This window comes from Heterodontus francisci, chromosome 2, assembly GCF_036365525.1.
Source record: "Heterodontus francisci isolate sHetFra1 chromosome 2, sHetFra1.hap1, whole genome shotgun sequence".
NCBI lineage: Eukaryota > Metazoa > Chordata > Chondrichthyes > Heterodontiformes > Heterodontidae > Heterodontus > Heterodontus francisci.
In genome coordinates, this window is record NC_090372.1 from 218,861,164 (window position 1) to 218,882,780 (window position 21,617).

General features: G+C 46.0%; 1 protein-coding gene across 2 annotated transcripts in view; it reads right to left on the reverse strand.

Annotated features, from left to right (window-relative positions):
- LOC137351371 (NFX1-type zinc finger-containing protein 1-like) overlaps positions 1-21,617 on the reverse strand; it is a 61,821-nt gene that overhangs the window by 39,321 nt on the left and 883 nt on the right. Inside the window, exons 1-5 of one of the 2 annotated variants that reach the window (XM_068015819.1) lie at positions 18,969-20,760; positions 11,596-13,039; positions 4,128-4,812; positions 2,102-2,242; positions 868-1,013 (exon numbers count right to left, since the gene is read on the reverse strand). In XM_068015819.1, coding sequence (XP_067871920.1) covers positions 868-1,013; positions 2,102-2,242; positions 4,128-4,812; positions 11,596-13,011 — 2,388 coding nt within the window. In that variant the 5' untranslated portion in view covers positions 13,012-13,039; positions 18,969-20,760. Of the gene's footprint in view, positions 1-867; positions 1,014-2,101; positions 2,243-4,127; positions 4,813-11,595; positions 13,040-18,968; positions 20,761-21,617 lie in introns of those variants that run through there. The other variant, XM_068015825.1, reaches the window with a different exon arrangement.

The following is a 21,617-nucleotide window of genomic DNA, read 5'->3' on the forward strand; positions in this document are numbered from 1 at the left end:
TTAATATAGCACCTTTAGTGCAGTAAAACATCCCAAGGTGCTACACAGGAGTGTTATCAGACAAAATTTGACATTGAGCCACATAAGGAGATGTTAGGGCAGATGATCAAAAGCTTGGTCAAAAAGGTAGATTTTTCAGAGCCTCTTGAAAGAGGAGGAAGATGTAGAGAGGGAGAGAGGTTTAAGGAGGGAATTTCAGAGCTTAGGGCCCAGGCAGCTAAAGGCACGGCCACCAATGGTGGAGCGATTAAAATCACGAATGCTCAAGAGGCCAGAATTAGAGGAGTGCAGAGATCTCGGAGGGTGTAGGGCTAGAGGAGATTACAGCAATGGTGGGGGGTTGAGGCTAATGGAGGGATTTGAAAACAAGGATGAGAATCTTAAAATCAAGATGTTGTTTAACCAGGAGCCAGTGTAGGTCAGTTAGCACAGGGGTGACAGGTGAACGGGAATTGATACGAGTCCAGACACAGGCAGCAGAGTTTGTGAAGTTGTCGTGTTTGAGATCTTTCTGACAGGCACTGCATTCATGCAAATGTTACAAGGACAATGGGACACAGATTGAAGGTTTTGGTCAAGAGATACAAGGGGAATAGGAGGAGGAACTTTTTATACAGCGAATGGTAACAACCTGGAACTCGCTGCCTACGAGGGTGGTGAAAAGAGACAATTAATGATTTCAAAAGGAAATTGGATGGACACTTGAGGGAAATAAACTTGCAGGGCTACGGGGATAGAGGGGGGGGGGTGGAAATGGGACTGACTGGATTTCTCTGAACTTGATGGGCCGAATGGCCTCTGTCTGTGCCGTAATGACTCTATGGATATACCAAGATTACAGGAGCTGGGGTCACTCATCAGACCCACCTCTTTGAATCTGCACCTTTGTGAGATAGTCAGGACCTTCTGCAACGTAGCCTTGCGAATGGCCTCCAGGGAAAACATTTGAAGCTTCTTGTTTCTGCAAAATCCCCCAATTCGCACAATCCCTGTGCATCTAAACTCCAGAATCCCTGAAAAAAGGAGCAACACTTGGTTACTTACTGGTGCTACAGCTAGTGAACACCACCCTTGTCGATCAGCATGTCCTTCACACAGCAGCTGGAAAGATACAGACGGAGACTGGAAGATGAGGTAGCATGGAGTCCCCAACCATGCAAACTCTACCCCAGCAACCAAAGTCCTCCCATAGACCTTGCACGATCTAGCCAGCACATCCATCATTCTCCTGATACAAACCTGGGACAATCTACCCTGCCGTGGACTCTGTCCCGCCCTGGGAATTTGACGTATAGAATTGTAAAGCACAGTAGGAGGCCATTCGGCCCAAGAGCTATCCAATTAGTCCCACTCCCCTGCTTGTTCCCCTTAGCCCTGCAATCCTCTCCTTCAAATATTTATCCAATTTCCTTTTGGAAGTTACCATTGCTTCCAGGCAGTGAATTCCAGATCATAACTTGCTGTGTTAAGAATAAATCTCCAACAACTCCCCTCTGCTTCTTTTGCTAATTCCCTGAAATCTGTGCCCTTTGGTTACCAACCCTCCTGTCATTGGAAAAGGTTTCTCCTTATTTACTCTGTCAAGACCCCTCTTAATTTTGAACAGCTCAATTAAATCTCCCTTTAACCTCCTCTGTCCTTTACAACACCTAAAAAGGCAACATTTTCAGGACTTTGGGGACAGAGAGCAGGGGAGTGGGACTAAATGGATAGCTCTTTCAAAGAGCCAGCATGGGCATGATGGGCTGAATGGACTCCTTCTTCGCTGTAAGATTTTATGATTTGATTGTTACCCTTGAGAAGGTGCTGGTGGGCTGCCTCCTCCTTAAACGGAGTAATGAAGGTGCTCCCACGATGGTAGCAGGTTGATACAACCGAGAGGCTCACTGAGCCATTACAGAGGGCAGTTAGGAGTCAACCATGCTGGTGTGGGACTGGATTCACATAAAGGCCCAGACCAGGTAAGGACGGCAGGGAACCAGTTGGGTTTTCACAACAATCCGACAGCTTCATGGTCACTGTTACTGACACCAACATTTTTTACTTTTTAAAAGCTGTTCTCAACTCGTCACAAGCCTTATCTTGAATAGAAACACCTCACCTTCCAGGAACTGATCCAGGGCGTGGTTGGTGTTGCAGACGATCAGAATGGGGCTGTGATTCATTGTCCCATCATTCTTCTGCCAGAGACTCTGATTGTGTAGCAGCAGCTCCACTATCTTTAACCCAAGGAAGGTCTTTCCTGTTGTAACAATGGCAACCAGACCGCAGGTTACACTCATTACTGCTCCAGTGACTGGCCTCCACTAGCCTCACAGTACAACATACACTTGAGTTTGTGTCTAGAACAAGCTAAAGTTGACTAGGCGTCAGCTGTGGCCCACTGGGTAGCAAGGTAGGTTCCCAGTGCCACCGTGGAGACTGAGAGCACAATCTCAAGGCTGACCCTCCTGTGCAACACCGAGGAGTGCTCTCTCTCTCGCTCACCCGCCCTCTCGATGTAAAAGATCCCAACGCCCCTATTCAAACAGCTGCAGAGGAGTTCACCCTTGCATCCAAACGATTATCCTTTATTCATTCACAGGATGTGAGCAGCACTGGCGAGGCCAGCATTTATTGTGCATCCCTAATTGCCTTTAACAACTGAGCAGCTTACGAGACCATTTCAGAGTCAACCACATTGCTGGAGTCACATGTAGGCCAGACCAGGTAAGGATGGCAGATTTCCTTCCCTAAAGGGCATTAGTGAACCAGATGGATTTTTATGACAATCCAGTAGATCATGGCACCATTACGGAGACTCGTTTTTAATTCCAGATTTATTAAGAAGCTGAATTTAAAACTCCCCCAGCTGCCATGGTGGGATTTGAATTCATCATTAGTCCAGGCATCTGCATTACTAGCTCAGTAACATAACTACCATTCCCATATATCTTTCAACTACCATCACAAACAGTTATGTATCTTGTTGCTGTTTGTGAGAGCTTTCTGTGCACAAACTAGCTGCTATAGTACAACATTCGTCAGTGGATGATAAAAGCCATGGCTCAGTACACCTTTCCACTTGGTCCTATTATGCCTGTTAACTTTTAATACATTCTGGAAGATCTAATGCAGGTGGGAGGTATACAGTAAATGGCAGAACCCTTAGGAGTATTGACAGGCAGAGAGATCTGGGCGTACAGGTCCACAGGTCACTGAAAGTGGCAACGCAGATGGATAAGGTAGTCAATAAGGCATACGGCATGCTTGCCTTCATCGGTCGGGACATAGAGTATAAAAATTGGCAAGTCATGTTGCAGCTGTACAGAACCTTAGTTAGGCCACACTTAGAATATTGCGGGCAATTCTGGTCACCACATTACCAGAAGGACGTGGAGGCTTTGGAGAGGGTACAGAGGAGGTTTACCAGGATGTTGCCTGGTCTGGAGGGCATTAGCTATGAGGAGAGGTTGGAAAAACTCGGATTGTTTTCACTGGAACAACGGAGGTGGAGGGGCGACATGATAGAGGTTTACAAAGTTATGAGCGGCATGGACAGAGTGGATAGTCAGAAGCTTTTTCCCAGGGTGGAAGAGTCAGTTACTAGGGGACATAGGTTTAAGGTGAGAGGGGCAAAGTTTAGAGGGGATGTGCGAGGCAAGTTTTTTTTTTTTACACAGAGGGTGGTGAGTGCCTGGAACTTGCTGCCAGGGGAGGTGGTGGAAGCAGATACGATAGCAACGTTTAAGAGACATCTTGACAAATATATGAATAGGAAGGGAATAGAGGGATACGGTCCCCGGAAGTGCAGAAGGTTTTAGTTTAGGCAGGCATCAAGATCGGCGCAGGCTTGGAGGGCCGAATGGCCTGTTCCTGTGCTGTCCTGTTCTTTGTTCTTTGTTCTTTACCTTCTAAAATCCACTGGCTTTAAAACTCAAGCCTGGTGCTACCCAATCAACACTCCCCACCACTACCTGATCCTTGAGTGCTGCTCTTTCCTACTTTGGTTTCTGAGCTATCACCCTCGCCTTTTTAATAAAACAAAATTAATACCCAAAGCAGCTTCTTTTGGGCCCTGTGGATCGGCAACGTCTGGAGCCCTCTCAGTACGCTCCAAGCAGAGATACATAACCAGGCCCACATACCTGTCCCAGGAGGACCCTGAATTAGTGCGAACTCCCGGGTAAGGGCCTTTTGTAGAGCCTTCAGCTGAGATCTGTCAAAATGCTTCAACCATCGCAGGGACCGGAAGTCTTGTTCAAATGGATTGATCTCATACTTGTTCTTCTCTGTGAATTTGTCACCTTGATGCAAGTGGTTGCCACTCTGTCCAACTGGGTTTACACCATGCCCCGCTAAGTTTACACCATGCCCCACTGGGTTGCCCCTCTGCTGTATGGGATCCATGCTCATCTCTGCTGGGCTGGTGCTGGTGCCCCTCCTTGTGAGGCTGACAGTCAGCACTGCTGGGCCAGGTCTCTCCACCGCTGATTGGAGCTGTTGCCCTGTGATGCTAATATACTCTTCTGCACGGCTGAAGCTTTGCTCTGCTGCTGAGTGATGCTCCTCTTCCATGTTACTGTCACTGTCAACTGCAAGGTGAATATACTCCTCTCCAGTCTGTGTCCCCTCTCTCGATGGGTTTACCTTCTCTCCTGCTGCTTCCATTGTCCTTTCTGCTGGGCTAACCCTACCCTCAGGTAGAGCAAAGGAATCCTCTGTCAGGCCGTCCTGTTCCTCTATCACATTGGCACACTCCTCTGCAGCAAGGGTCTGCTCCAGTCCTGGCTGCTCGAATGGGCTGACGTCCTCCTCCAGATCACTCTCCATCTAGAAATAAAGGCAGAAAACGTCCAAAGAGTAAGAAAAATACAAGAACTGTTACACACACGCGCACATATATGCATATACATGCACACACACATTCAGGTGTACACACATAAGTGCATACACATGTAGCCACACACATTACAACTGTAACTACATTTCAAATGTCCACAAAAAGCAGGAATAATCCAAACCAGTCAATTACCACTCCATCAGTCTACTCTCAATCAGCAGCAAAGTGATGGAAGGTGCCAGTGCTTTCAAGCGGCACTTACTCACAGAATTGTTACAGTGCAGAAGGAGGCCATTCGGCCCATCGTGTCCGCACCGGCTCTCTGAAAGAGCAACTCCCTCAATTCCGTTCCTCTGCCTTCTCCCCATAACCCTGCACGTTCTTCCTTTTCATATAACTGTCTAATTCCCTTTTGAATGCCTCGATTGAACCTGCCTCCACCACGTGCTCAGGCAGCGCATTCCAGACATTAACTGCTCGCTGCGTGAAAAAGTTTTTCCTCGTGTCACTTTTGCTTCTCTAACCAAATACTTTAAATCTGTGCCCTCTCATTCTCGATCCTTTCACAAGTGGGAACAGTTTCTCTCTATCTACTCTGTCCAGACCCATGATTTTGAATACCTCTATCAAATCACCTCTCAGCCTGCTCTTCTCCAAGGAAAACAGTCCTAACTTCTTCAGTCTGTCTTCATAACTGAAATTCCTCATCCCTGGAACCATTCTCATGAATCTTTTCTGTACTCTCTCCAATGCCCTCACGTCTTTCCTTAAGTGCCCTGTACACCAAGGTCTAGGTCATTAGAATATATCAGGAAAAGCAAGGGTCCCAACACTGACCACTGGGAAACTCCACTACAAACCTTCCTCCAGCCCGAAAAACATCCATTAACCACTACTCTTTGTTTCCTGTCACTCAGACAATTTTGTATCCATGTTGCTACTGTCCCTTTTATTCCATGAGCTACAAGTTTGCTCACAAGTCTGTTCTGTGGCACTGTATCAAACGCCTTTTGAAAATCCATGTACACCACATCAACAGCATTGCCCTCATCAACCCTCTCTGTTACCTCCTCAAAAAACTCCATGTTAGTTAAACATGATTTTCCCTTAAGAAATCCATGCTGGCTTTCCTTAATTAACTCGCATTTGTCCATGTGACTATTAATTTTGTACCGAAGTATTTTTTCTAGAAGTTTTCCAACCACTGAAGTTACACTGACTGGCCTATAGTTGCTGGGCTTATATTTACACCCTTTTTTGAACAAGGGTGTCACGTTTGCAATTCTCCAGTCCTCTGGCACCACCCCGCAGTTTAAGGAAGACTGAGAAATTATGGCCAGTGCCTCTGCGATTTCCACCTTCACTTCCCTCAGTAACCTTGGATGCATCTCATCCAGTTCTGGTGCTTTATCCACTTTAAGTACAGACAGCCAATCTAGTACTTCCACTATCAATTTTAAACCCCTCCTGTGTCTGACTTATCTCCTCTTTCAACATTACCAAGAAAGAAAATGCAACCCAGGCAAAGACAGATGCAAAGTATTCATTTGATCCCTTAGCGATGCCCTCTGCCCCCATGTAAATCCCCCTTTCTGGTCTCTGATCAACCCCACTCCTCCTTTTACCACCCTTTTACTATTTATATGCCCATAGAAAACTTTGGGATTTCCTTTAATGTTAGCTGCCAGTCTCTTTTCATACACTCTCTTTGCTTCTCTTATTTGCATTCTCACTTCCCCTCTGGACCTTCTATATTCAGCCTGGCTCTCAATAGTATTTTCTACCTGGCATCTGTTAGAAGCACACTTTTTCTTCTTTATCTTAATCTCTACCTCTTTTGTCATCCAAGGAGCTCTGGATTTGTTTGCCCTACTTTTCCCCTTTGAGGGAACATACGTTGACTGTGCCTGAACTATCTCTTCTTTGAAGGTTGCCCATTGTTCTTCGACCGGTTTTCCTCTCAGCTTTTGACTCCAATTTATTCGCCCCAGCTCCATTCTTACCCCATTGAAGTTGGCCTTCCCATAGTCAATTATTTTTACCCTCAATTGCTCTTTGTCCTTTTTTATAGTCAGCCTAAATCTTATGATAAAATTATCACTATCCCCTAAATGTTCTCCTACTGATACTTGATCCACTTGGCCCACCTCATTCCCAAGAACCAGGTCTAGCAGTGCCTCTTTTCTCATTGGACGAGCAACATAATGTTGTAGAACATTTTGCTGAACACACTTTAGGAACTCTTGCCCCTCACTGCCCTTTACATTACTATTATTCCAGGCTATGTTTGGATAATTAAAGTCCCCCATTATAACTACCCCCATTTTTGCACCTGCCTGTAATTTCCTTGCAAATTTGATCCTCCACGTCCTTCCCACTAGTTGGTGCCCTATAGACAACACCGAGCAATGTAACTGCACCTTTTTTGTTCCTTAACTCTAACCAAATTGATTCTGTCCTCGGCAATAACCTGCTCACTGACGCTCAGTTTGGGTTCCGCCAGGGCCACTCAGCTCCTGACCTCATTACAGCCTCAGTCCAAACATGAACAAAAGAGCTGAACTCAAGAGGTGAGGTGAGAGTGACTGCCCTTGTCATCAAGGCAGCATTTGACCGAGTATGGCATCAAGGGGCCCGAGCAAAACTGGAGTCAATGGGAATTGGGGGAAAACCCTCCGTTGGTTGGAGTCATACCTAGCACAAAAGAAGATGGTTGTGGTTGTTGGAGGCCAAATATCTCAGCTCCAGGACATCACTGCAGGAGTTCTTCAGGGTAGTGTCCTAGGTCCAGCCATCTTCAGCTGCTTCATCAATGACCTTCCTTCAATTATAAGGTCAGAAGTGGGGATGTTCGCTGATGATTGCACAATGTTCAGCACCATTCGCGACTCCTCAGATACTGAAGCAGTCGCTGTAGAAATGCAGCAAGACCTGGACAATATCCAGGCTTCGGCTGATCAGCGGCAAGTTACATTCGTGCCACACAAGTGCCAGGAAATGACCAACTCCAACAAGAGACAATCTAACCATCTCCCCTTGACATTCAATGCCATTACCATTGCTGAATCCCCCACTATCAACATTCTGGGGTCATCATTGACCAGAAACTGAACTGGACCGGCCACATAAATACTGACACTTATTTTGTCCGGCTGAAACAGGCTCAATGTGTGTACATGTGGACGGCACAGTGGTTAGCACCGCAGCCTCATAGCTCCAGCGACCCGGGTTCGGTTCTGGGTACTGCCAGTGCGGAGTTTGCAAGTTCTCCCTGTGACCACGTGGGTTTCCGCCGGGTGCTCCGGTTTCCTCCCATAGCCGAAGACTTGCAGGTTGATAGGTAAATTGGCCATTTTAAATTGCCCCTAGTGTAGGTAGGTAGGGATGTGGTAGGGAATATGGGATTAATGTAGGATTAGTATAAATGGGTGGTTGTTGGTCAGCACAGACTTGGTGGGCTGAAGGGCCTGTTTCAGTGCTGTATTGCTCCATGACTCTATGTTCTTTGCGAAATAATCCACAGTGTGCTAAGAATTACACTGACAACCAATTTAAGACTGTCAGTAGGGCTCGCAGTGTGACGCACTTGCGTTTGCTGGAAGCTACATATATTAATACACAGGACCCTGTTCTTGGCAGACAGAAAGAATATGTACAAACATTGTGTCTGTTTCAGCTGAACAAAATAAAAGACAGCCATTCGCTGGTTCATTCATCAGGATAATACCTTGACCAGAGTCAAGCTGTCTGGTTTAAATTTCAAACAAAGCTTGGCAGTTAACTGTCAGTCATCGTAAACTGGTGCATTCTCCAAGGCAATGCCTCTACCAGAGTTCACTTGCCAATCAATCAGCACTCTCTTCTCATGCAATATAAGTTGTTGTTTTCCCTTAAATTGGCTATTCTTGCGGATTGTCCTGATGAGTGCAAGAAAAGCTTCGACAACATGTCTCTATTTTCAGCAATACTCAAGTTCTGTACTGCTAAACAACTATTTATATACACAGGAAGGATTTAAAATTGATAAGATTAGATTAGATTAGATTAGAGATACAGCACTGAAACAGGCCCTTCGGCCCACCGAGTCTGTGCCGAACATCAACCACCCATTTATACTAATCCTACACTAATCCCATATTCCTACCAAACATCCCCACCTGTCCCTATATTTCCCTACCACCTACCTATACTAGTGACAATTTATAATGGCCAATTTACCTATCAACCTGCAAGTCTTTTGGCTTGTGGGAGGAAACCGGAGCACCCGGAGAAAACCCACGCAGACACAGGGAGAACTTGCAAACTCCACACAGGCAGTACCCAGAATCGAACCCGGGTCCCTGGAGCTGTGAGGCTGCGGTGCTAACCACTGCGCCACTGTGCCGCCCTTAATAAGGGGGAAGTATTAGCTAGGCTGTCTGAACTTAACGTTACTAAGGCACTAGGGCCAGATGAGATGCATCCAAGGATACTCAGGGAAATGAGAGTGAAAATTGGCACTGGCCATAATTTTCCAGTCTTCCTTAGACTCAGGGGTGGTGCCAGAGGACTAGAAAATTGTAAATGTTACACCCTTGTTCAAAAAAGGATGTAAAGATAAACCCAGCAACCACAGACCAGTCAGTTTAACTTTGATGGTGAGGAAACTTCTAGAAACAATAATTCGGGACCAAATTAATGGTCACGTGGACAAATACGGGTTAAGAACAAAGAACAACAAAGAACAAAGAACAGTACGGCACAGGAACAGGCCATTCGGCCCTCCAAGCCTGCACCGATCTTGATGCCTGTCTAAACTAAAACCTTCCGCACTTCCGGGGACCGTATCCCTCTATTCCCATCCTATTCATGTATTTGTCAAGATGCCTCTTAAACGTTGCTATCGTATCTGCTTCCACCACCTCCCCCGGCAGCAAGTTCCAGGCACTCACCACCCTCTGTGTAAAAAACTTGCCTCGCACATCCCCTCTAAACTTTGCCCCTCGCACCTTAAACCTATGTCCCCTAGTAACCGATTCCTCCACCCTGGGAAAAAGCTTCTGACTATCCACTCTGTCCATGCCGCTCCAATTAAGGAAAGCCAGTGTAGATTTGTTAAGGGAAAGTCATGTTTAACTAACTTGCTGGAGTTTTTTGAAGAGGTAACAGAGAGGGTTGTGGAGGCCAATGCTGTTGATGTGGTGTACATGGACTTTCAAAAGACATTTGATACAGTGCCACACAACAGACCTGTGATCAAAATTATAGCTCATGGAATAAAAGGGACAGTGGCAACATGGATATAAAATTGTCCGAGTGACAGGAAGCACAGAGTAGTGGTTAATGGATATTTTTAGGGCTAGAGGAAGGTTTGTAGTGGAGTTCGCTAGGGGTCAGTGTTGGGACCCTTGCTTTTCCTGATATATATTAATGACCTAGAAATTGGTGTATAGGGTACAATTCCAAAATTTGCATATGAGACGAAACTTGGAAGCATTGTGAACTGTGAACTTCAAAATGAAGTAGACAAGTTGATGGAATGGGTGGGCAAGTGGCATATGCGTTTAATGTGAAGTGATTCATTTTTGTAGGAAGAACATACAGAGATAATATAAAATAAAGGGTACAATTCTAAAGGGGATGCAGGAGCAGAGGGACCCGGGTGTTTATGTGCATAAGTCCTTGATGGTGGCAAGACAGGTTGAGAGAGTGGTTAATAAAGCATACAGTATCCTGAGCTTTATTAATAGGGGCATAAAGTATAAGAGCAAGGAGGTTATGTTGAACTTGTATAAGACGCTAGTTCGGCCTCTGCTGGAGTATTGAGTCCAGTTCTGGGCACCGCACTTTAGGAAAGATGTGAAATCATTGGAGAGAGTGCAGAAAAGATTCACGAGAATAGTTCCAGAAATGAAGATAGATTGGAGAAGTTATGACTGTTTTCCTTGGAGAAGAGAAGGCTGAGAGGTGATTTGATAGAGGTATTCAAAATCATGAGGGGTCTGGATCAAGCAGATAGAGTGAAACTGTTCCCACTGTGAAAGGATTGAAAACGAGAGGGCACAGATGTAAAGAATTTGGTAAGAGAAGCAAAAGTAACATGAGGAAAAACTTTTTCACATAGCGAGTGGTTACGGTCTGGAATGCGCTGCCTGAGAATGTGGTGGAGGCAGGTTCAATTGAAGCATTCAAAAGGGAATTAGACTGTTTTATGTAAAAGGAAGAATGTGCAGGGTTATGGGAAGAAGGCGGGGAATAGTACTAGGTGAATTGCTCATTCGGAGAGCCAGTGCAGAGGTGATGGGCCGAATGGCCTCCTTCTGCACTATAACAATTCTGAGATTCTGTACCTTCAGGAGAGGAAGATGCTGTTAAGGCACCTACATGATCTCTCACCCTGCTTTTCAAATCCCTCCACAGCCTTGTCCCTCCCTATCTCTGGAACCTCCTCCAGCCCCTGTAACCCTTCAAGATATCTGCACTCTTCCAATTCCAGCCTCCTGCGCATTCCCAATTTCCAATATTCCACCATTGGCGGCTTCAGCCTCCAAGATCCTGAGCTCTAGAATTCCTTCCCTAAACCTCTCCGCTTGTCTACCTCCTTTAACGATGCTCCTTAAAATCTACCTCTTTTACTAAGCTTTTGATCACTTGTGTGAATATCTCTGCACGTGGCTCAGTGTCAAATTTTGTCTGATTACGTTCCTGTGATGCACTTTAAGATGGTTTTACTACTTGACAGACACTATATAAATGCAGGTTGCTATGGTTACCTGTCACAGTACAAGCCCTACCTCAGCTTTATCTGCAGCTCCAGCAGTGTTTGCTCCATTGATGTTTCTGAGCAAGGGCCGCAGATCGAGGCTGACATTGCGCTGCTGGAGATAGGCAGGTGGACGGACTGTGGTTTTACACTTTACAATGTATCTCTGGAAAGGGACCCGCTTGACGTCCATTTCTTGGAGCCCCTGAAGGACGTGTCGATAGGCTTCGAAGAAAGCTGGCGACTCCACCATGATGAACTGGTGCCTGTTAAGCTTAGACAGTTCTGCGTGGCTGACGGAGAACTTGAGCAAGATCAAGCCTTGGCTGAGCCACTCGGCGTTCCACTTCGCTACAGAGGCAAAAAATATCTCCTCACAATCCGGAGCTAAGAGACAAACCAGGGACCCTTTCATCAATCTTTTGCACCCCAACCAGACGCCACGGCGGAACTTGTGCGCATTAAACTGGACCTTGTATGTGACTCCTTCCCACTGACAAACTGGGTGGAGAACCTGGACTTTTCTGTAAATCCTCAGCTCGCTGGTCTGTCTAGAAGCCTCCACAAAATGGCTCCTTGGGGCAAGGCAGTTGCTAATACCTTCTCGCAGAGGCTTCACAAAGTCTTCCCGCACGAGACGGAAGTGGGTGTCCAAGTACACAAAGTTGCTCTCATATGGTCCCTTGATTTTGTTGGGGAGCACCGTGGGGTTCGCAGGGCTGATCATATCCTTGGACCTGGGAAAGATGGAAATCTCATGGAAATCTTTGGGCTGCTCCTCACTGAACATCCTGCACTGCGTCATGCTGTGCTCTCCAGGGAAAACCTCATTGACAGCATGCTGGAGGTCAAGCAACTGTTTCTTCATCGGCCAGGAAAGCTGAGAGCCCAAGCTCTGAAGTCTCTGCAGCCTAACATGCAGCAGATCCACTGGGATGGAAATGAGGGCTTGAATGTTCTTGGGAAATGCCAGGGTCAGGTGTCGAAGGAGCGCGATGACGTTGTCCAAGGCGTCTCTGTTGATTTGGTGGTCACAGTCATTGAGAATGGCTATGAAACAAAGCAGGCTTCTCTCCAAGAATGAAGAGCGGATCACTAACTGAAGAACAGATAGAGACTCCTCTTTGCTGGAGGCTGTTTCCGCTGCTGCCCTTAAACCTTTGATCAAACAGTGGACTTCAGACCTCGTCAACTGCATGTGATTGAGCATCCGTGTCACTTCATCGCAATGTTTGATAAGGAACGGTGAAACTGACTTCTGACAACCAATGTTTTCTAGCTTGTCAAAGAATGACAGCGGGACCTCTGGGAGGTTGGGACCTCCTTGCCTGTGGTATCGACCTTCGAGTTGAGCCTGGTTTATTCTGGGAGATTCCCGAGGAAATTTATATGGGCGGTTCCCAAAGCCATTGTGAAAATTATCTGGTCTTCTTCGCTTCCTGTCCATGTTTGGAAGCGGGGAGAGATTTCCTATGCTGTGAGGTCAAACAGATAAAACGTTTATATGTTTTATATATATTATATATATATATTTTATACAGTTATATATTTTTGCGTGATTTATTTAATCGCTCCCTCTTTCACAGTTTCACCCTTTGTTTTGGAAGGAGCCTTTGGCCACCTCTGGGTCAGAAGGTGAAGGGTCGCGAACCCCAGTCCATAAAGTCACGGTGAGTGGAGACTGGAGCTCCAGCTCAGAATTCCACCTTAACATCCAGCGGGATACCCCCGTCTGGTAGTTGTGAGGGACCCCCACCCCCTTAATCATAGAAGCAAACAGCAAGGGAGAAGGCCATTTGGCCCGTCTTTTAAAGAGCTATCCAATTAATCCCACACCCCAGCTCTTTCTCCATAGCCCTGAAAGCTTTTTCTTTTCAAGTATTTATCTAATTTCCTTAAACCATTCCTGCCGCTGAGTTAGGTTATACATGAGAGAAGGTAGGAAGACAACAACAATGCTGGTTGACTGAGTTAAGAATCATCCAATCCATTTGTTTAGGAAGGTTGGGCGTGTCTGGCGTCCAATGGCAAGAGAGTGGGGGGGGTGGTGGGGTGGTTGGAGGTGAGAGGTCAGGTGATGAAACCTCCTGGAATCATAGAATTATTCAGTGCAGAAAGAGGCCATTTGGACCATCATTGCCGGTCCTGGCTCTTTGAAAAAGCTGTCCAGCCCCCCAGCTCTATCCCTGTAGTCCCACACGTTTTTCCTTTTCAAGTATTTCTCCAATTTCCTTTTGAAAGTTATTATTGAATCTGCTTCCACTGCCCTTTCAGGCAGTGAATTCCAGATCACAACTCACTGCGCAACAAAAAAAAATCATTTAACTTGCTGCGTAAAAATGTTTATTTCCCTCATTTCAGCCTCTGATTCTTTTGCAAATCTGACCCTCCTGCCACTGGAAACAGTTTCTCCTTATTTACTCTATCAAGATCCCTCATGATGTTGAACACCTTGTTGTGCTGCTATCTTTTCAGAGCTGACTTGCTTTAGTAACTTTCTCTCTTTACACCGAAAGCTTTCTTTCCCATCCACGTATACACAGTGCCTTCATCGCTGCTACTTTAGGTTAAACTCTTGTCCCATGGATCTGCTTAACCTCCCTGTAAGTATAATAGCTCCAGTTGTTAAGAGTTGGCCACACCACCAGTACAGCTCATTCCAGTCCCAGAACCTACGTTGTAACCAGAGCTGGCAACCCTTTGCCGCCAGGTGCGCTTGGCTGTCGCACTTCCTGAACGGGTTTCACATGGCTGTGCTCGTTCTAACAGTGGTTAAAAACAGATACAGGAAGTTATGGTTATCAGCAGAGAAACATTTTTTTAAAATACGTGGCAACATGATTTTTTAAAAACTCATGTGCCTTCCCCCCCCCCGGGGTAAAGTTAGTCTTCTGTCAGGCCCAGGTATCTGATTGAGTTATTGTCAGGGTTTGTGCCCTGGGTGTTTGCAAGAGCAGTCTGTGATTCTCAGTCCTGGTAACAATTACCAAAATGCACCTCTTCCTCCTATGATTCTGTGGGTTAATGTGCACATCACCTGCGCCGAGAACGAGAAAGAGAGAGACAGACAAAAAATGGGGGGGGGGGGGGGGATCAATTTTCACTTCCTTCACCTAAATTTAATGGTGTTAACACCTGCGATGCAGCAGGCATCATTTTGAAAGGGGCCTACCATGTGATGTCCAAATAGCCTGCCTATTTCGGGTGACAGGCCCTCTTAACATAGAAACCGGGGTTTATGACAACAAATCAAACCCGGCCAATTACTGCCCCATCAGTTTACTCCCAATCAGCAAAAGTGCCAGGCAATGACCATCTCAAACAAGAGAGGATCTAACCATCTCTCCTTGAGAGAGATAGAAAGATGGAAAAAGCCTAAGAGTGAGAATTGTCTGAATCCCCCACGATCAACATCCTGGGGGTTACCATTGACCAGAAACTGATCTGGACCAGCCACATAAATACCGTGGCTACAAGAACAGCAGGTCAGAGCTTAGGAATCCTGAGGCGAGTAACTCACCTCCTGACTCCCCAAAGCTTGTCCACCATCTACAAGGCACAAGTCAGGAGTGTGATGGAATACTCTCCACTTGCCTGGATGGGTGCAGCTCCAACACCACGCAAGAAGCTCGACGCCATCCAGGACAAAGCAGCCCGCTTGATAGACACCCATCTACAAACTTCAACATTCACTCCCTCCGCCACCAGAGCACAGTGGCAGCAGTGTGTACCACCTACAAGATGCACTGCAGCAATGCACCAAGGCTCCTTCGACAGCATCTTCCAAACCCGCGACCTCTACCACCTCGAAGGACAAGGGCAGCAGCTGCATTGGGAACACCACCACCTGCAAGGTCCCCTCCAAACCGCACACCATCCTGACTTGGAACTATATCGCCATTCCTTCACTGTCGCTGGGTCAACTCCCTTCCTAACAGCACTGTGGGTGTACCTACACCCCAAGTACTGCAGCGGTTCAAGGCGGCAGCTCACCACCACCTTCTCAAGGGCAATTAGGGATGGGCAATAAATGCTGGCCTTCCCAGCAACACCCACATCCCCCAAATGAATAAAGAAAACTTAGTCATAAAGTTATACAGCACAGAAACAGGCCCTTCGACCCATCATGTCCGTGCCGGCCATCAGGCACCTACCTATTCTAATTCCATTTTCCAGCACTTGGCCCGTAGCCTTGTATGCTATGGCTTTTCAAGTGCTCATCTAAATACTTCCTAAATGTAGTGAGGGTACCTTCCTCTACCACCCCTTCAGGCAGTGTGTTCCAGATTCCAACCACCCTCTGGGTGAAATAAATTTTCCTCAAATCCCCTCTAAACCACCTGCCCCTTACCTTAAATCAATGCCACCTGGTTATTGATACCTCCACTAAGGGGAATAGTTTTTTCTCTACTATCTATCAATGCCCCTCCTAATTTTGTATACCTCAATCAGGTCCCTCCTCAGCCTTCTCTGCTCTAAGGAAAACAACCCTAGCCTATCCAGTCTCTCTTCATAGCTGAAATGCTCCAACCCAGGCAACATCCTGGTGAATCTCCTCTGCACCCTCTCCAGTGCAATCACATCCTTCCTATGACAACCAGAACTGTACACAGTACTCCAGCTGTGGCCTAACTAGCATTTTGTACAGCTCCATCATAACCTCTAAGATAAAAGCAAAATACTGCGGATGATGGAAATCTGAAATAAAAACAAGGAATGCTGGAAATACTCAGCAGGTCTGGCAGCATCTGTGGAGAGAGGCACACTACAGCCTGCCAGACTGAACATTGAGTTCAATCATTTCAGAGCATGACGGGCCCCCCATTTTACTTTTATTTTTAGCTATTTTTTCTTTCCTTTTTTTGTGTTTTTAAAAAAAATTTTCATCTTAGTTTGTTCAGTTTGCTTATCCACTGTTTTTTTTCATGTTTGTACTTGCGGCTGTTCAATTTTCAGTCCGTTAACACCCTATCTGTACTAATGCTTTGTCTTTCAACACACCATTAACATATTGTTTGCCTTTGCTCCACGACCTTCTGGTCAGCTATTCTGTGACCTTGTCCTATTTACACCTTCTTTGTTATCTCTTGCCCCACCCCCACTTTACTTGCTTATAACCTTTTGCATTTCTAATATTTGCTAATTCTGAAGAAGGGTCACTGACCTGAAACGTTAACTCTGCTTCCCTCTCCACAGATGCTGCCAGATCTGCTGAGTATTTCCAGCATTTCTTGTTTTTATTCTATCATAACCTCTCTGCTCTTGTATTCTATGCCTCGGCTAATAAAGGCAAGTATCCCATATGCCTTCCTAACCACCTTATCTACCTGTGCTGCTGCCTTCAGTGATCTATGGACAAGTACACCAAGATCCCTCTAACCCGCTGTACTTCCTAGGGTCCTACCATCCATTGTATATTCCCTTGCCTTGTTAGTCCTCCCAAAATGCATCACCTTACACTTCTCAGGATTAAATTCCATTTGCCACTGCTTTGCCCATCTATATCATCCTGTGATCCAAGGCTTTCCTCCTCACTATTTACGACACAACCAATTTTTGCGTCACAAACTTATTGATCATACCTCCTATATTCACTTCGAAATCATAAATGTACATTACAAACAGCAAGAAACCCAGCACTGATCCCTGCGCTACACCACTGATCACAGGTTTCCATTTGCAAAAACAACCCTTGACCATCACCCTCTGCCTCCTGCCACTAAGCCAATTTTGAATCCAATTTGCCCTGGATCACATGGGCTCTTATCTTCTTGACCAATTTCCCATGCGGGACCTTAGTGAAGTCCATGTAGACTACATCAACTGCTCTACCCTCATCTACACATCTGGTCACCTCCTTGAAAAATTAAATCAAGTTAGTTAGACAAGATCTCCCCCTGACAAAGCAATGCTGACTATCCCTGATTAATCCCTGCCTCCCCAAGTGGAGATTAATCCTGTCCCTCAGAATTTTTTCCAATGGTTTCCCTACCACTGATGGTTTCCCTACTCACTGGCCTGTAATTACTTGGTTGATCCCTACTACCCTTCTTGAATAATGGTACCACATTCGTTGTCCTCCAGTCCTCTGGCACCTCTCCTGTGGCCAGAGAGGATTTGAAAATTTGTGTCAGAGCCCCTGCTATCTCCTCCCTTGCCTCACATAATAGCCTGGGATACATGTCATCTGGGCCTGGGGATTTATCTGCTTTTAAGCCCACCAAATCCGCGAATACCTCCTCCCTTTCAATGCTAATAGATAGCAGCTTTCTCAGTAAAACATCTAAACTGCCTCACAGGAACAATTATCAAACAAAATTTGACACCCAGCCACAGAAAAAAAAAAAGAGATATTAGGACAGGTGACTAAAAGCTTGATCAAAACAGGTAGGCTTTAAGGAGTGCCTTAAAGGAGGAGAGAGAGGTTGAGAGGCGGAGAGGTGTAGGGAAGGAATTTCAGAGCTTCGGGTCTTGGCAGCTGAAGGCACAGCCACCAATGGTGGAAAATTGGGGGTGCTGAATAGGCCAGAATTAGAGGAGGGCAAATATCTGAGGGTTGTGGGGCTGGGGGAGATCACAGAATCATTCTAGCACCGAAGGAGACTATTCAGCCCATCGTATCTGCACTGGCTCTCCAAATGAGCAATTCACCTAGTGTCATTTCCCCGTTTTCTCCCCATAACCCTGCACATTCTTCCTTTTCAGATAACAGTCTAATTCCCTTTTGAAATCCTCGATTGAACCTGCCTCTACCACACACTCAGGCAGCGCATTCCAGATCCAAACCACTCGCTGCGTGTAAAGGGTTTTTCCTCATGTCGCTTTTGCTTCTTTTACCAATCACTTTAAATCTGTGCCCTCTCGTTCACGATCCTTTCATGAGTGGGAACAGCTTTTCCCTATCCAACCTGTCTCTGATTTTGAATACCTCTATCAAATCACCTCTCAACCTTCTCTTCTCCAAGGAAAACTGTCCCAACTTCTCCAATCTGTCTTCATAACTGAAGTTCCTCATACCTGGAACCATTCTCATGAATCTTTTTTGTACTCTCTCCAATGCCCTCATGTCTTTCCTAAAGTGCAGTGCCCCAAACTGGACGCAATACTCCTGTTGAGGCCAAACTAGTGTCTTATATAAATGTTAGGAACAGGTGAGAAAGAGGTCTAGGGTTCCCTCTCAGCCTTCACCTGGTCTTACTGCAACAGGTTTTAATTTTGTTCACCACTTTCCAATTATAAGGCAAAGAAACCAGCACAAATAAGTCTTCTCAGGTTCAAAGAAGAAAGATTGAAATTTATTAAACTTAAACTCTAATTCGGTTGATGCCTATGGATACATGTTGCACCCACTCTAACATGTATTCGCGATACACACATGCAGATTGAGACAGTTTGAGGCACTACCTGAGGAGGTTTTTTGTGTTACGGTTCTTCGAGCTCACTGTAGACTCCTTGATTGTAGGTAGATCTTGATTTTCACTGGGGCCCAGTATTCTTCTTAAACCTTGTTTTCCGTAGGAAGCTTTTCTCTCTTGGGGCTCATGTGTCTTCAGTGGATTTGGAGTTCTGTTATAAAGAGCTGGGAGCAGACATTCAGACAGGAGGTCTGCTTCAGTCCAGGAGCATTCGCCTTTCTGCAGGCTCTCAGTTCAAACGGTACAATTCAGAAACTCCCCAGGTTGCCAAGCAGGTGAGTCATGCGACTGACTGGTCTGACCACAACTTGACAGTGTATTGTATCATCTTAGCAGGGAATGGAATGCACTTCCCTGCCTTCAATGTCTGTTAGTATGTGAATGTTTTTTTCATGCCAAGGACTGGCAGTCCTTGTAACAGGCCTTCTCTTCCCAGCAACAATTTGAAATTTAAATGTCCATGTGGCAAAATTAAAATGCCTCATTCTTGTCATGCAGGCCCCCACCTGCCAATAGGTTTAACATAACTTCCTTGTTCTTGTACTCTATGTCCTTAATAAAGCCCAGGATACTGTATGTTTTATTAACCACTCTCACAACCTGTCCTGCCACCTTCAATGACTTATGCACATATACACCCAGGTCCCTCTGTTCCCCTTCAGAATTGTACCCTTTATTCTATATTGTCTCTCCATGTTCTTCCTACCAAAATGAATCACTTCACATTTCTCTGCATTGAACCTCATCTGCCACCTGTCTGCCCATTCCACCAACTTGTCTATGTCATTTCGAAGATCTACACTATTCCCCTCACAGTTCACAATGCTTCGAAGTTTTGTATCATCTGTAAACTTTGAAATTGTGCCCTGTACACCAAGGTCTAGGTCATTAATATACATCAGGAAAAGCAACACTGACTCCTGGGGAACTCCACTGCAAACCTTCCATCAGCCTCCATATCCAAAGGACCATCCTCTGCCATTTCCGCCACCTCCAGCGTGATGCCACTACCAAACGCATCTTCCCCTCCCTTCCCCTGTCAGCATTCCGAAGGGATCATTCCCTCCGTGCCACCCTGGTCCACCCGAGTCTAAGGAAGACTGAAAAATTATGGCTAGTGCCTCCGCAATGTCCACTGTCACTGCAGAGATAACAGAGATAGGCAGGAGGCCGAGGCCATGAGTCCATGAATAAGAACTTTTAAATTAAGGTGTTGCTGGGCTGGGAGCCAATGTAGGTGAATACATGTTACTGTAGGGGGGAAGTTTTTTTTTGAATGGGTTATTTGCGATTTTATTAAAATCTCCGCTGAAATTTTGACAGTAAACAAATTGCAGTGAACGCCATAGCTATGCAGACTGACACACCCTGAGGTTGCCATAACGACACAGACTGACACACACCCTGAGGTTGCCATAACGACACAGACTGACATATACTCACTGGAATCTTCCTTGTAACTAGTAAACAAACCAGCCAACGCAAGGGTTGCCAACCCTCCAAACTGCCCAGGAGTCACCAGAAATAGAATGAAGATGAACCCAACTGGGTTACAAAGAGTCTGTTCCCTTTCCAATTGGCCATGGAAATGGACCAATTGCAGAAGAATGGGGGTGGGGAGGTGCAAGAGAGGAGGTCACATGATCAAAACTCCTGGAGTACACCCAACCAGAGTGCGCAACCCAGCCAACCAGCGTGCACTGAACATTAGATACTGCCCTGAACCCACTCCCCACACCGGGGTGGTGTAACCAATCCCCTGCTGTCCGCAACACCGCCATCCCCACACCCTCCCCGTAGGAGGTTCAACATTGTTAAAATGTTGTACAAAGGTTCCTCATCTCAGCTCCCTCCCTCCCTCCCCAGCTCAAATATAATACAGGAAATGCTCAGCATGCTACAGTCAGAAAGAAAATTTGCCAGGCCCTCCTCTACGCCCTCATCCCTCACGGAGTAGAATTTCTACCAATCCTTACCTGGCTGGTGTCTGCCAAATCCCTTACATTTCCTGAACGGGAATTCAACAATTTTATCTCTCCTCCAGCCATTACGACAATATTCTGACCTCATCACCACCCCCTCCCCCATCCCTTTCTCCCTCAACCAGTGTCATACACTTCCATTGAAAACACTGAGGATAATTCTGGCGTTTGCCCTACAAACTTTTGCACCCCCCCCCACCACAAATAATAGAGCAATTCACGACCCTCAGAGAATATTCAGGCCTTCCTCTTCTCTCCCTCCTTTTGTACCTCTCATTTTCCTAAACACTCGTCCCCTCCTCCTCCTCATCTCCACCTCCCTCTAATTCTCCTTGCTAAGTCAACTTGACTAGCAAACTACACTCAATATTGAGTAAACTGGGCCTGTATTCTCTCGTGTTTAGAAGAATGAGAGGTGACCTCATTGAATCGTACAAGGTTTTTAGAGGGTTTGACAGGGTAGATGCTGAGAGGCTGGTTCCACCTGGCTGGAGAGTCTGGAACACAGGGACAGAGTCTCAGGACAAAGGGTCGGCCATTTAGGACTGGGATGAGGAGGAATTTCCTCACTCAGAGGGTTGTGAATCTTTGCAATTCTCTAGCCCTTGAGGGCTGTGGATGCTCAGTCGTTGAGTATATTCAAGGTTGAGATTAAT